At 39.5% G+C, this 13,974-nt stretch overlaps 1 protein-coding gene across 3 annotated transcripts in view; it reads right to left on the bottom strand.

The window, feature by feature from the left end:
* Positions 1 to 13,974, bottom strand: part of FAM120A (family with sequence similarity 120A) — a 53,654-nt gene that overhangs the window by 9,228 nt on the left and 30,452 nt on the right. For 2 of the 3 annotated variants that reach the window (XM_035337929.1, XM_035337927.1), the window contains exons 11-15: positions 8,333 to 8,582; positions 6,860 to 6,974; positions 2,819 to 3,028; positions 1,800 to 1,983; positions 684 to 821 (exon numbers count right to left, since the gene is read on the bottom strand). In XM_035337929.1, coding sequence (XP_035193820.1) covers positions 684 to 821; positions 1,800 to 1,983; positions 2,819 to 3,028; positions 6,860 to 6,974; positions 8,333 to 8,582 — 897 coding nt within the window. The remainder of the gene's footprint in view (positions 1 to 683; positions 822 to 1,799; positions 1,984 to 2,818; positions 3,029 to 6,859; positions 6,975 to 8,332; positions 8,583 to 13,974) is intronic. The other variant, XM_035337930.1, reaches the window with a different exon arrangement.

The following is a 13,974-nucleotide window of genomic DNA, read 5'->3' as shown; positions in this document are numbered from 1 at the left end:
CCTTCAGCTTCAAATGCACGTTATTTATGGGGGCAAAGTTACTCACAAAATGAAGCATTAGAGGTATGTTCGCTCTTAGAATAAAAGCTCAGAGGCCAGAAAGAACAGCTACACGTATGGAAAAATTCCACCCAAAACGAGGGATTGGAATTTGCAGATTTCCGTTGTCTCACCTCGTATAGGAGAAAAGCAATGGGCACACAAATGTGTAAGTCAGTCTCACGCCTACAACCACACTGACACTGACGCCAGCAAGGAATGGGTTAGCAGTAACAGAAGTCAATAACTTCTATACTGTGTTGTTTTACGAAAAGCTCAATTGTCCCCACATTTTAGGAAGTGACTGTTAATAGGTTCCAGCACAGTTCAGCTCACGACAGACTGCACCCTCACATTTGAAAGCGCAGGAGACAGAAGGGCTCGTTGCATTTGCAGCTATTCTGTGCCCAAAGGAGGGTTTCTAGGCGCAAGAGCCTGGCACTGAGGGGTGCGCGGGGCCGAGACAGCCCGGGCAGCAGAGCGGAGAGCGCAGCCTCGCACCAGCTGGGCCGGTTGCGGAGGGGGAGAGCCGAGACGGTTAGGGAGAGAGGGAAACTGGAGTCAGTAGGAAGCCTCAGACCAAACCGTAAAGTGAAGGAAGCTGTTGCCAGAAGCTCTAAGAAAAGGGTTTGGGGTATAATTACCGCCCTGAAACTTGCTAGTCCTGTTGCTGTCATTGCCAGAGAAGGCTCCGGAGTGTCCTGCCGCTGCCGCCACCCGGAAGGCCCGGTAAGCACCTGTGGCTACTGTTTCCCCATAAGGGCCTCCGAAGCCATAGACTCCTGTTAGACCCAGGGTAAAGAAAGACAGGGGAAAAGCTGTGAGGGGGGCAGGCATCCGGGAATGCCCCTAGCAGAGCCGCTGCTGCCTCCTTCCTTCCTCCCAGCGCCAGCAGCGGGGGCCGCGCTCCTGTGCACCGGGTGAGAGGTGCCTGGGCCCGTCCCAGGCCTACGCGGTGCCGCGGGGAGCCCCGGCCAAAGCCCTCCTGCTGCCTCGGCGAGCACGGGCTCTCCCGTCCACAGGGAGCAGGCCTTCTGCTCGGGTTTGGAACAGCTAAACCAGCCTCTACGGCACAACGAGCACACAGGTGCTTGCAGCTACTTTTTGGCAATGAGCTTCAATGGCTACAGTGGTGGCACCCCAAGAACGTCTTGCTCTGAATGGCCAGCACTGATACACCTACGGTCCTCTGTACCTGGGGGTGGTTTTGAAAAAGGGAATCGTTCTAGAAACAGCCTGGAATGGTTTAACCAGTGCTCTCCAGTATTTACACTCAAGGGTGCCAATGGTTAAATGACTGTAGCAAAATAGAGAGGGGTGGGGAGGAGGAAAGGTTGTCTTCAACTCTGAGAGTTAGACTGCGTCCATTCATTTAGGTACTCTTAGCGTTTATAAACACGAACATTTTGAAGCAAAGTACAGTTCATTTAAGAGCCTTTTCATATCATCCAGTGTTGATCTGTTCCTTTTTTTTTTTTTCTTTTTCATACAATAGATGTAAAAACATTGTGGTCTGGCAGAGCTACTAAAAACCCTTATGGAAGTATGCAGCAATACAACACATTCCATGATGCCAGGCTACAGCTAATAAAAATAACAACAAAATGCAGTGATTGGCACAGGACAATAAGTGCCAAACAGTTGTTTTTATGTATTTTTTCCTATGGAATTGAACAAGCAAATCAGTTCAATTTGGGGAATGTGAAAAACAAGGTAACGCTTCATGCCCGTGTGTTTTGCGCTGCTGCCCCATCACTTACCAGCAAAGCCTCTCCCCCTGCCCTGAGGTGGTGGGACTGGCCCGAAGTGTCGAGGATACATAGAAGCTGGATAGAAAGGCATGGCAGGTGGAGGTGGGAAAGGGAGAGGATGGTTCTGCCTGGAGAAATTTAATCCTTCTAGGATGCTCTGACGCATCTTTTCAACCTTGGCTGCCTGCTCAGCCTATGAATAAAGGGAAGGTCAGAAACAGATGTTAGAATTCTGGTTTCAATTGTATAAAGCTGTATTCACAGCACGAATTCAAAGAAGAAAGCAAAAGAACAGAAGAGTACTTAAGTACCACAAGGCTAGCTAGTAAATTACAATAATTTATCTTGCATCTCAACAATATACCACGTGTTCACAAAGGGGTTTTCCAGAAATTAACTGAGAAACTTCAGTCTATAGTCTCCTGAGAACTTAATGCAGCCCTTTAAACAGAATAATCATCGTAAACCTGGACTGCAAAACAAAATCTGTCTGGAGGCTAACAGTGTGACCACAGCCACCATCAACATCTAATCTAAAAGGAGCTTCCCTTGAATCAAAAGTAGGAAGTAAGCTGTTTTGTTAAGAGATTTCATACCTCCCAAACAGTTGTGGAAAAAAGTTCTGGTCATTCGGTAAACTGTTAATTTTATCAGGTTCCATTTTTACAGTTAGATAATAACTTCAAATGAACTAGGTATATCAAAAATATAATTCAGTTGTGTTTTATGACGGCTGTAGGAAATGAGAAGAGATTTTGAGCTTAAGGACTGTAAGAATGACTTCACAGCCTTTAAAATAAATTGGAAATTTCCTTTCATTGTAAAACCATTGCAGCTCAGTCCGTTGTGACACACTTACTAGCTCAACAACAAGAGAGTAAATAGAGCTGACAGGTATCTATTAGCCATCCACTTTGTATATCCCTTTTAAGCAGAGATGATGTGTGAAGTAAATGACTAACAAAACACACCTAACATTTCTGAAAATCTAGCATACAATATTCTGTCACACTTCTGCAGCTACACACCTGACCATCACAGAGGTCAATGAGCGGAACTTTCTCCCGGCTTGCTTTGATGAGCTTGGTCTGGAATAATTTTCCATCAAAATACATCCACGGACAGCAGTGCTCCCACGGAATTGGCTGCCCACAAGCATCATTTGCAAAAAGTGCCATATCGACACCACTCATAAATAAAGCAGACAGCTGAATTCCTCGGGGATCGAGATTCTCAATCTGTTTAAAAAAATAGTTTATTTAGTAAGATAATGATGCGATGTGATTCAAAGTTATTCCAATAGTTGCATTATTTTAAAAACTCTTGAAAACAGAGTGATTTTAAAAGGTTATCAGACTTTTCACATGTAATGGCCAGTTTGACTACAAGAATCCATGGGAATCTATAACCTGTATACACAAAACTGCAATACTCAGGAAGGCTGCTGTTCCCATCCATCCACTCTAGAGGCGAGAAATAAAAGTAGAAAGCTATTTTCTTAACAACAAAGCATAATAAATTATTTGAATTCAATTCATTATCAAGAAGCCACTAAAAGCTCTAAGTAAAATACACATCTTAAATTTGCAGCATGTAGTGCCTAAAACACATCCGATGCATGCTTTAGCTGCAGTAGTATCACTGATAAATATGCAGTACTATACAGTACAGTTTTTCTTTTTTTTTTCGTAACAATGCTGAACCATATTAAAGCAAAGAACAGCTTTAAAAGACATTTATAGGAAATCAGCAGCAGAAAATTTCATTAAAAAATTCATTTCAAATAATCTTGTGCTTCTGTGATTTTTTTTAAGGAAACTTTCAGCAATGAGCTCTATGTTAGCATTCAATTTTAATTCCTACATACCACATTTCCTTTCCAATGCGTTTAATAATGGATTTTGTAATAGCTTGGTTCAAGATTTTGCTATGTTAGAATGTGTCTCCTATAAATGAAGTGATATTTTTATGAATACAACAACTGTATTTAGGATGGAGGATAGGTAAACAAAGGTAGAATTATATAGTGACTAACAGCTGATGTGGGGAAGCAAAAAGGATTTGCTTGCAGCAAATACACTTTTAGCTTTAGAATAAGAAAATATCATCACTGCTGTCCTCTAAAACACCTTTGAAAATACCATCCCCTTCTTGGGAACATTTTAAAGACCTTGGTATTAAATTTTAAAATTAAACCACATTACCTTCCTTATGCATAAGCAACCTTTAAGATCCAAAAGACTATCCAGATCGTTTTGCAGATATGCAGCTGGGTTCAAACTCAGCTGCTCTTTCTGTCTGACTTCAACAAAAAGAGAAGCAGCTGCTTCATATGAAGACAGTAACAACAGCGCATGAAACATTGTATCTTTCAGTTAACCAAGACATATTATGCAAATCATCCACATTACTCTTCATGTATGATTTAAAACAATTTCTATTAAAAATAGTGTATGCTGTTTATCAGTTTTCTATTAAAAAAAAATATTGTATGCTATTCATCACTTGCCTTGTCTCTGCCTTTCATTTTGTGTTGGAATGTAAAAAATACTTTATCCAGGAATTCCTTTCTTAGATCTCCAAGACCAGCAATTTTCACAGTGGGGTTTCCTCCTCTTTGCATCAAGTCTTTGGTAACTCTTGTAGGTAACTTTCCCAAAATCTCTGCCCCTGCATGTTATGTGTTTATTGTGCTGTATTTTGGAAACAGATACTGAATGCTACATTGCTGATACTCTGCGGTTTTTGATGCATCCAGCCTTGCCTACAAAACTGTTGTTAGAGTTTCCACTGATATCTACAGGTGCAGTTACTCCCCTTTAGGAGCTTGAGGTAGATATCTTAAACCATGCTCTCACTGAGACTCTGAAAGGCTCTTCCCTCCAACTCTGCTACATCCAGTGTTTGTCAGCTCAGATAAGACCATGTGTATTTCTTCTGAGCATACAGGATAACTCGCTGTCAGTTTGTTCCTTTGGCAGCGGTTTGCCACTGCTTCCCAGAAGACAAAGCACTGCTCCTCGCACCATACCTCATACAACTGCTGCCATCTTAGAGCCAGAACCTCTGAAATTCAGAAAGGCCCAATGAGCACACAGGACTTCCAGCATGAACGTCTACCTTGAAAAGGAGTTCCAGTAAACATCTGAATGATTCTCCTGACAGACTGCATTTACATTTAGCTTCTGTTCAAGGAATTAATGCTAATGAGCAATACTCAAAAATGCTGTTCTCGAGAGCCTAATATGCTTATAATTCATGTTACCAGCAATCCAGTCTTGAGTGCTGAAGCAAACAAGTGGTCCTGCATGAACTCATCCAGTGTTCATTGTAGCTGTCCTCCTATGTATTTCTTCATATCTTTTTCAACAGTGATAGAACAGCCAAATAATTTTTTCCTGTTGGATTTTTTTTTCATTCTTCAGAATATGGGAAAAGGAAGATGATTTAATTTTTCTGTTAACTCTGCCATTAAAATTGGTAACGTGAATTCACTAGTTGCTGCGTGACAAGTTCAAATAGATTGTGTAGTGTTTTCTTCCCCTGACACTTATTAGTATTTCTATAGCTAAGGTGTTGGGTTTCCACAAGCAGATTGATTTGGTTTATAGACTGAGAAATCCTTGCCAGGTTGGGTTGCTACATGCAGAAATGCAAGCCAGATTCTGCTCATCACCCACAGAAGAGAAACAGTCACCTGCTGGCTTTAAAAATGCTCTTGCTGACTAGGTTTTAGTTTTAGTGGCAAAACGTTCCTTAGAAAAGCCTAATAGATGAAATCTGCATGAGGTTAATAACGGTTTCTTCTGGGAAGAGTGATGCTAGGACTGCTGCTTTTGTCTGTGCCCCTTTGCAGTGTGTACCTGCGAATATGAGTAACTTGAAAAATACGTACCCAGCTTCTCCTTGCCAATTTAACTAAGGACAGCATGTATCCAAGCGCAGCTGGGAGCAAAACGGTAACTAGACTTTCCTGACTTAAGCTCTATATATGAAAAAGACCATTCAAAATGATTTCAACAGAAGGTTACGTGATGACGTGATCAGCATCTCCCCTCCTTTACTATGTTAATCATGAAAGCAGACAGGAGATCAGATAGATCACTTCTAGTTGTCCATTCCTTATACATCCTAACACCTCCCAGTACTTCTAGTTATAAATACACTACTTCATGTAAGCTATGCTATGTAGAATACAATTATTTCCATTCAGAAAAATGTTTGCTTCAAATGCAGGGCTAAATTCTACCATTTTATTCAGAGTAGAGATTTTTTTTTTAGGTTCTAAACAAATTTCTAAGAGCTAACAATGTAGGACCAAAAACCAAAGACCAGATCTCGCATTTAACTAAAAGGCTGGAAGAGGAAACTGCACTGTGAGCATGTGATGGCTGGGTGGAAAAATCCCCTGGAATAAGAAGATGTTGCACAGACTGATAGGCATTCTGTATTTACAGTAAGGACACTACACTAAACAACTTTATCTGTATTTACTTCATCTAATATTACAATATTAGAAAAAAAGAAATTCTGAGATCTTAATTTTTAAAATCCTTAAAATATTTTTTCTACAATTCTGTATGTTTTCCTTTTATAATCCTGCATTTTAGCATTCAGGATTATGCAAGGCATTCTCCATTTCTTCTTCATTTATCTGTAAAAATCATCTGAATGCTGAATCATGAAAAAATAGCCAAGTTTGTATTAACACACAAGGAAAGAAGTCTCTTTTTAATGGAAGCATATTTGTTTTACAAATTCCAAAAGACAATTAGTTAAACAATGACAAAAGTTCTGTAATATAAGAACATGTTTAAAATTTTGTTTAAAATTTTTAAAATTTTAAATTTTTTTGTTTAAAATTTTACTTATTTACTCAGTGAAAGAAACAGGACTGATTATCAATCTTTGCAACACTTAAAAATATGGAGATTACTATTTTGGAAACTGTATGTAAACATGCAGGGCTTTTGGTGAGACAGGCATTTATGCATCACCTGCTACAGCTACCAATGTGTGTCAGCTGGAAATAAATCTCTTAAGTTATGGAAATCATAGTTAAGAGCTACCTTGAGTTCCTGAAGCTGGTCAGGTTCATAGAGCTTTGGAGACAACGCTTGGGCAAGAAAAGCATCAAGTTCCTGGCGACGAAGTATACGAACCCCCGGCCACTGTACCATATACCTAGAGAGAAAGCCAGTCATTAGCCAATAGTTTCCTTTAGCAGATAAATCAAGCAGCATTTTACTTGATCAGAAGTCAGCAGAATGCAACAACAAAAACAGAAATATTTTTCGTTGTCTAGATTTCAATAATTAGAACAGCCAAAATGTTAAATAGATTTGAAGATTAAAGATCAAACCAAAGACAAACTGGCTGTGAATCACTTCTGCAATTCACAACAGAATGACCTGCTTCCAAGTGAACAGGTAGAGGACAGGCCACTGAAATAAGATTTAAAACATAAGTGGCTTCTGATACACCTAAAAATAAAATAATGTTAAGATTATTGGTCTTTACAAAAAAAAAAAAAAAACTAATGGTAAAAAGCTTTTGTGAACATGGCTTCCAGATAACATGCTACTCAGAAATGACTTAGTGAATTTTATGCTCTCCACTTCATACAAGTAGCCAATGAAACTTCATGTCTACATAAACAACAATTTATATATCCCATATGTCACAGGAAAGAAACATGCTATCCAAATGAATGAGTAGCTTTGCTTTAAGATACTATTTGCCTATTCTTTTGTATAGTTACTACTTTATAAGGAGAAAAAGGACTTTGAGTGCTCAAAAGGCAAGACATAATAGGGTAGAACTGAATACAAATTTACATTTATCACTCTCAAAAATGGCTTAAAAATTCTCCTGTGCAACAAGCCAACCCCGCATTCTGCCAGATTTATAAACTAGTCATACTGAAATAATCACACCTTCCCCAAAAGGTGAGCAACTTTCACACCTAGCTCAATTTTCATTCTGAAAATTAAATAAACATTTTGGACCTTGTGGCTTTCTCTTTAGTAGTATACTTCAAGTGTTGGTTATCATCATCTCAACCAGAGGAGCAACTCTATAACGGGGAACCTAAACACGCCATAGGCAGACTACCATTCACATCCACTTTCAATTCCAATAAGCTGTTAAACAGCTGTTCTCTGAACAGCTTGCTATTTTGCTTTACAACTTCACCAACACAGCCTCTGAGACTCTGATTTTTTTTTTCTTCAAGTTGAAGCCTTGAGTATAGGAAGGGTAAATTAATTCAAATGCTACAGCGGCCTCTTTGCAACCCAAGATTTTTTTTTCTCTTCCTTTCAGTTCTCCAGAGACTGAAGAAAGAAACCTTGAAGTATACAGCATGCTTTAAAGACTGCCAAGAGTTCTAAAAATGAAACAAACCCTTTGTCCCAATGAAGTTGCAAATAGGAATTAACACTTTCTGTACTCAGTTTAATACAAAGTTAAATATATCAGAGAGTTCATGCTGAACAGAAAAACCTTTCCTTCCTTCTGTTTTACCACAAGGTAACACTGACCTTAGTACACAACAGAGCACCATAAGATGAGTGGGCACATTAGTTGGATTGAGCATTGCTGGTGTATCTGATCTCATACAGGCCAAAAACGCCCTCATTCTTCGGTTCTTGTCTTCCACTGCTTTTCCCAGCCACAGCTTCTTCAGATTAGGACAGGTCCATTCCCTGAACGCAAGTGCTTCCACCAGCTCAGGGGTTTGTGGAGATTTTCCTTTGTAAGCAGCCCATTCCTTAATTATCACCGGTGAAACTAGAACATGACAACAATTGAAAGAAAAAGAACCCAGAGTTAAGAAGTATCACATATTGAAAACTTTCTGTGCAAGAGACTTTGATCCCCAAAGTATCGCTTTGAGATTGGGATATATCCTGATCACACTCTTGTATGGGCAAGTCAAATTCTGCATGAACCATCCTTTAATTACCTGCACTTACTTTGTAAGTGATTGCAACCAATGTACACTAGGAATGTTACAATAAGTATTTTCAAGTCGATATGCAATGTTTTCCTCTGAATCATCTGCTTCATTGATCAAAAACCTACAGCAATACGATAAAATCAGTACATAAATACAAGTATTTTTCTAGATGTGGTCTTTTAGGAACAATATGACCTTAGTGATTTTATTTAAATCAGATGTAAAGCTTATGCCATATTTCTTCATAGTTGTTCAAATACTGCAATGGAATTAGATCTCAAATATGGGTTTATATGTTGTTGTTGTTTTAAACAAACTTTTTATAATATTTGCACATGCCTTTCAATTTACAGCACTGCTTTTTATGAAGAGGTTAGTATTTTTTGTCTGCTATGCTATCTTTCACCTATGAAAACTGTGTTCAACTCCATATTGCTGCTAAAGCCCCTCCCTTCTTTATGTCTGACGGCAACTAAAACAGAACACAAAAAAAAAAGTCAAGACTGAGAAACGATATCTTTGGCCTTGGAGTGACCCCACGTTTAACACAGGTCAAAATTTGTTTGCACCCTTCTTAACTCAGAGCCCAGTTATGCCGCGTGGAAAGACTCAAGGAGCTTGTTAGTGGGAGCTTCAGGTTACAGCCCGGAGAGATTCCTCCGCTAGTAAAGCGGCCCAGGAGAACAGACCCGCTCTTTCTGCTGGAAGCCTTTTGGTTAGGGATTGAGAGGAGAGTACCGCTGGTGCCAGGATAGCTCTCACAGCTACAACGGCTCCTTCAGCCATCAGCCATGCAAATGATTTCATAATGAGGGGCAGGCAAACCATGGCAGAGGCCATGATCTGGATTAAAAACGAAGCTCCAGAATATCTTAAAGCACCCTCTCGTGCTTTTCGGGACTAAAACTACTCTAGCAGCATAGCTACGTTTTATAGACCTCAAGCGAAGTTTTACAAAGATAACACGCAGCAATGAAAATAAATATTCTGATATATTTAGTCTGCAGCCTCACGACAAAATCATGTTCTATTTTGGTTGCTCCCAGTTTTTATGTGCCGCTCAGCTATTTAAGATGGGCTTTAACAGGCAGCAGAGCTACTCTGTTATTTGTGCAGGGTGTTATCACGCTGGCGTTCACTTCTTGTTTAGGCCTGGGATGGTCATCACAGACACATGAAAGGACGGATTTTACAAAGGCTTTCAAATACTGGTTTAATTGCTTTAGGTCTTGGAAGCAAGAGGTACTTTTGGACCAAAACCTCTTAGCTCTCCCAGCAAATGGCTAAGGAAAACAATGATGCTACTATGCAGGACAGCTTAGTCTGTTCAGCAGTGAAAAAGCCCAACTGTTGACAACTGACATAAACCAGTTATTTGTGATTTGGAGTTCTTCTCTTCTTCCCTTCAACCTCCTATTGACAACAGAGACAATACTCCTGGTTACTCAGTTTCTCAGCTTGGATGCCCCTCCAGAGGGGACTAGATGCAAATTTTATGAGCACACATCTAAGCTCCCTCAGAAGACCACCCTCCAGCTTTCATCACTCTTCTAACAGCAGACGACAGCAAGGAGACAGAGCTTTACAGAACACAAATGTTCTGTAAAAACAGAACAAAACCCTCCGTTTTCCCTCAAAAGGTACCTTCCTCAGTAATACAGCACCTGCTGAGGTTATGCTGGAGATCCACCCTGGTTTCAAAATTACGCAAAGTAACGGTTATTTTGGGAAAGACAACCACTGTTCTTGAAGAGTGGTTTAATATGAAGGGCAGGCCAGTGGACTGGCTAACATCCTCCCCCCCAGACGATGGAAAGGAGGAATTACAGCTGTACCAAGTCAAAAAGTAACTGCAGTCCTGTTCACTCAAATTTAGCCTTTAACATAACAGATGAATCTAGGACTTGTCCATATCTATTTCTCCAGGGCCTCTCTTACACATTTGACAACTCTGTACTGGGACTGCTGCCAAAAATGCCATCTTCCTCAACTGCTGAGTATCTCTGTCCTCAGAGGAACGCTTTGTGTTTTCTTTCCAGGACTTCCACTTGGAGATAAGAAACTTCTCCCCTGAAGACTGCATTAGCTACAACAAACACTCGGGATCAGAGGATGTTCAGCCACAACACCACTGAACTAATTATGCTGGTTTTTATACTAAATTTCCTCCTGCTGCTGATCAGTAGACTTGACTACTCACAGTAGCCCAAGTAACTGCACTGCATAGTGATGTCTGCTTTCACCATCACCCTTAGGACACTGATGGCCAGTCCAAGAGCAAAAAAGGTCAGCACCAACCTGCACTAAGCTAGCTAGCTTGATAAACACCTGTGGATGCTGTTAGAGGCTCTGAAGCCATGAGCAGCAGCATTCTGCATGCTCCAGCTGTCTGTTAGAGCCCACACTGCTACCTGTGACTCACATTTTTCTGGTATTCTCTTTGCATTTTTTTCCATGAACTGAACGTGAGGTGTGAAAAGCAGCTAGCTAATGAAGATTAACCAAGACTCTTCTAGCCTTGTCATCTTCGTTGACAGTACAGCTTGAGCTGTGCATGCTTCATTTTGCAAAAGGGCTATTGCCCAAGATACGGCTTTCCTTTTGGCAGAACCAGTGCCAGCTGAATACATCCCTGATGGAGAACAGTACATCACAAGATGGCTAGGCTTAAAATAACAAACCCTCGGATCCAACCAGGAGTTATGACAGCTTGTACAAGCGTGCATTTTTGCAGAGTGGAAAGGGCAGATGGTTTCATCTACACACATATATTTATTAGAACCAGGGAAAAACCCATTTCAGAGCTTGAAAAGAAGAGCAAGTCAGACATTTTGGCTGTATCCCCTCACAAGGAAGGGGAGCACAGCCAACGCTGCACACTTGGCAGTAAAAGCACAATGAAGAACTTTGCAATTCAGCTTTTCATGTCCTCTGGGAGCAGACATGAGGACATGTACAGCAAAGGCATTACTTAGCAGGCAATTATTACTGAAAAACCTCACCAACTACCTCTTCCAGCAGATCTGTTGTTTTTAATTGACTTTTCAGCTACATAAAAATAGTGATTTAAAAGGCAGAAAGAAGTCCATTTTAAGAAAGATCCATTATCTGTCTATAAATTTAGTAATAATACTGACATATCAAGTTTATTATGTACTTTTCACAGCTTCCTATAACCCTCACACACAATATACTTGCAAATTATTCACACACAATTATTATATTGCCAGTGTAATGGTTTGTACAACAAAGATGTCAGAATTTTAGATGTACTAGTAGGAACATCAATTCTCCACGTAAACCTAGGGACACTATACATGCCTTTAGAAATTAATTTCTTAATTCTTCTGATTTTTTTTCTGTTAATTACTATTTCATACTTATTTTTTTGAGAGCAGTGATAAAAATTAAGGCACTAAAGGGGAATCACCACTGTCAGTTCATTATAGCTTGTGCTGTAGTCCTCAGAGAAGTTAGTAGAAGCTAACGAGTGTGACAAATCCATTTGAGAAATCTGCTCTTGCCATTTGAGACACTATTCTCTCTCTCTGTCTGGCACAGGCTACCTAATTCTTGCTACTCTGTAATAGAGACGACCAAAAGAAATGCATTGGTGTAACCTAGCCCTTTCAAGCCCCAAGCGTGCATCTTAGCTCAAATCTATCTTTACTAGCAATTGTAGCTTTGCAGCGAAGCGCTAATCTTTGGGCAGATGTTCCAATTTTTGTTTTCTTAAGAGCATGGCCACTCCTAAGATAGAAGTAGGTCAGGTAGCTGAATGTGTCCTGCAGCAAGATTTGCTGGAGCTCCTGTAACCACACCAAGTCAGCAGTAGTGTTCTTAGCCTCCACTGAGAATAAACCTCTGAAAAGCAGCAGAAATGAAGAGAAAATAGAGATCAAATATATATTCCAGCAGTCTACTGAGAACATTCTAGGCTTACAAGATGAAAATATTCTGAAAACCAAAGCAGACCTTCAGCAGTTAGCTATTTCACCACGCCAAATATTGTAGTACACTTAAGGACAAATGTCTAATGAGGTCAAATGAATACCACAAATAACTTCATTATTTTAATCCTGAAATGACCTTGTAACCTGAAGTACTATTATGTTGCTCAAGTTTAAAGGGTTAAGTTTTTGACAATATGTGTTGCAAGACATTATTCAAACAGGGTAAATATTAATTCCAAAAATTAATGAAGATTAACAGCTTTTCAAACATGGGAAGATTATCATCTTCCTTATGAAGGTACAAAAACATATAACAATTAAAAATGAAAAAAGGGAATGAACATGAAGTTTACAATTGATTCTTATTTTTGTTCTTTTACACACGAAGACTGAATAACGCTTTCCTACATTCTAAGTATCTGCTTCTTAAATTTAGCCTAGTGACAGCAGCCTGCATATAAATACTTCTGCTGCTGCCATCCACTTAATGTTTCAGCATTACTTTAACCTTTATAAGATGCTACTGTAAAGTTCATTCAATCATATCCTTGTATGCATTTCATTACAAGTAAAACAATGCAGAATGAGGAGGGTGAATTTTCTGGAATAAAAGCAATTCCTGGAAGCAGAAAACTTAAAAAGTTAGCTTCCAAATTAATATGAGATTAACATTGATCCATCTGACTGAATCAGCCGTAAGATCTTCTGACAAGTCTGCTCACAAAAGTTTAGTCTTCCTTTAGTTGCATTACACCTGATTTCTGCAAATTTCAAACCAAGTTTTTATGACAACACCTGGAAGTTACTAAACAGACTTGCAAAATTCACTGAAGTACATTTAATTATGCATTTGGGAGGACAGAGGGGAAGACAGGGAAAGTTAACATATGCATGTCTCGTCCTCGAGAGGAAAAAAAAGCACACGAATATGCATGCATATACTCAGAATACAAGTTTCTTTTAATCAAGTTCTGCCATATCCTTTGAAAACTACATCAAAATACGACATTACTTGCTGCAAGCCTGACAGCAGCTTAAGCATATACTTTAAAAAATAAAGGCCAGAACTTGCTTAGAAAGGGTAGCATTTCAAGTTCTTAAACTAATATAAGAAATAAAACTTTAAAGAACATCTTTTTGTATTACCCATGGCTCGAGTAAGTCATAAATTCCTCCAGCTCTAGTCACATTCATGAAATCTTAGTAATTATTCTCATTCAAACCATAGTACAAATGAAAACATGGCAAAAGGGAAGAGAAATAAAGACTG

Source organism: Oxyura jamaicensis, chromosome 12 (assembly GCF_011077185.1).
Source record: "Oxyura jamaicensis isolate SHBP4307 breed ruddy duck chromosome 12, BPBGC_Ojam_1.0, whole genome shotgun sequence".
Taxonomy (NCBI): Eukaryota; Metazoa; Chordata; class Aves; order Anseriformes; family Anatidae; genus Oxyura; species Oxyura jamaicensis.
This window is presented reverse-complemented; position numbering and strand designations above follow the sequence as displayed.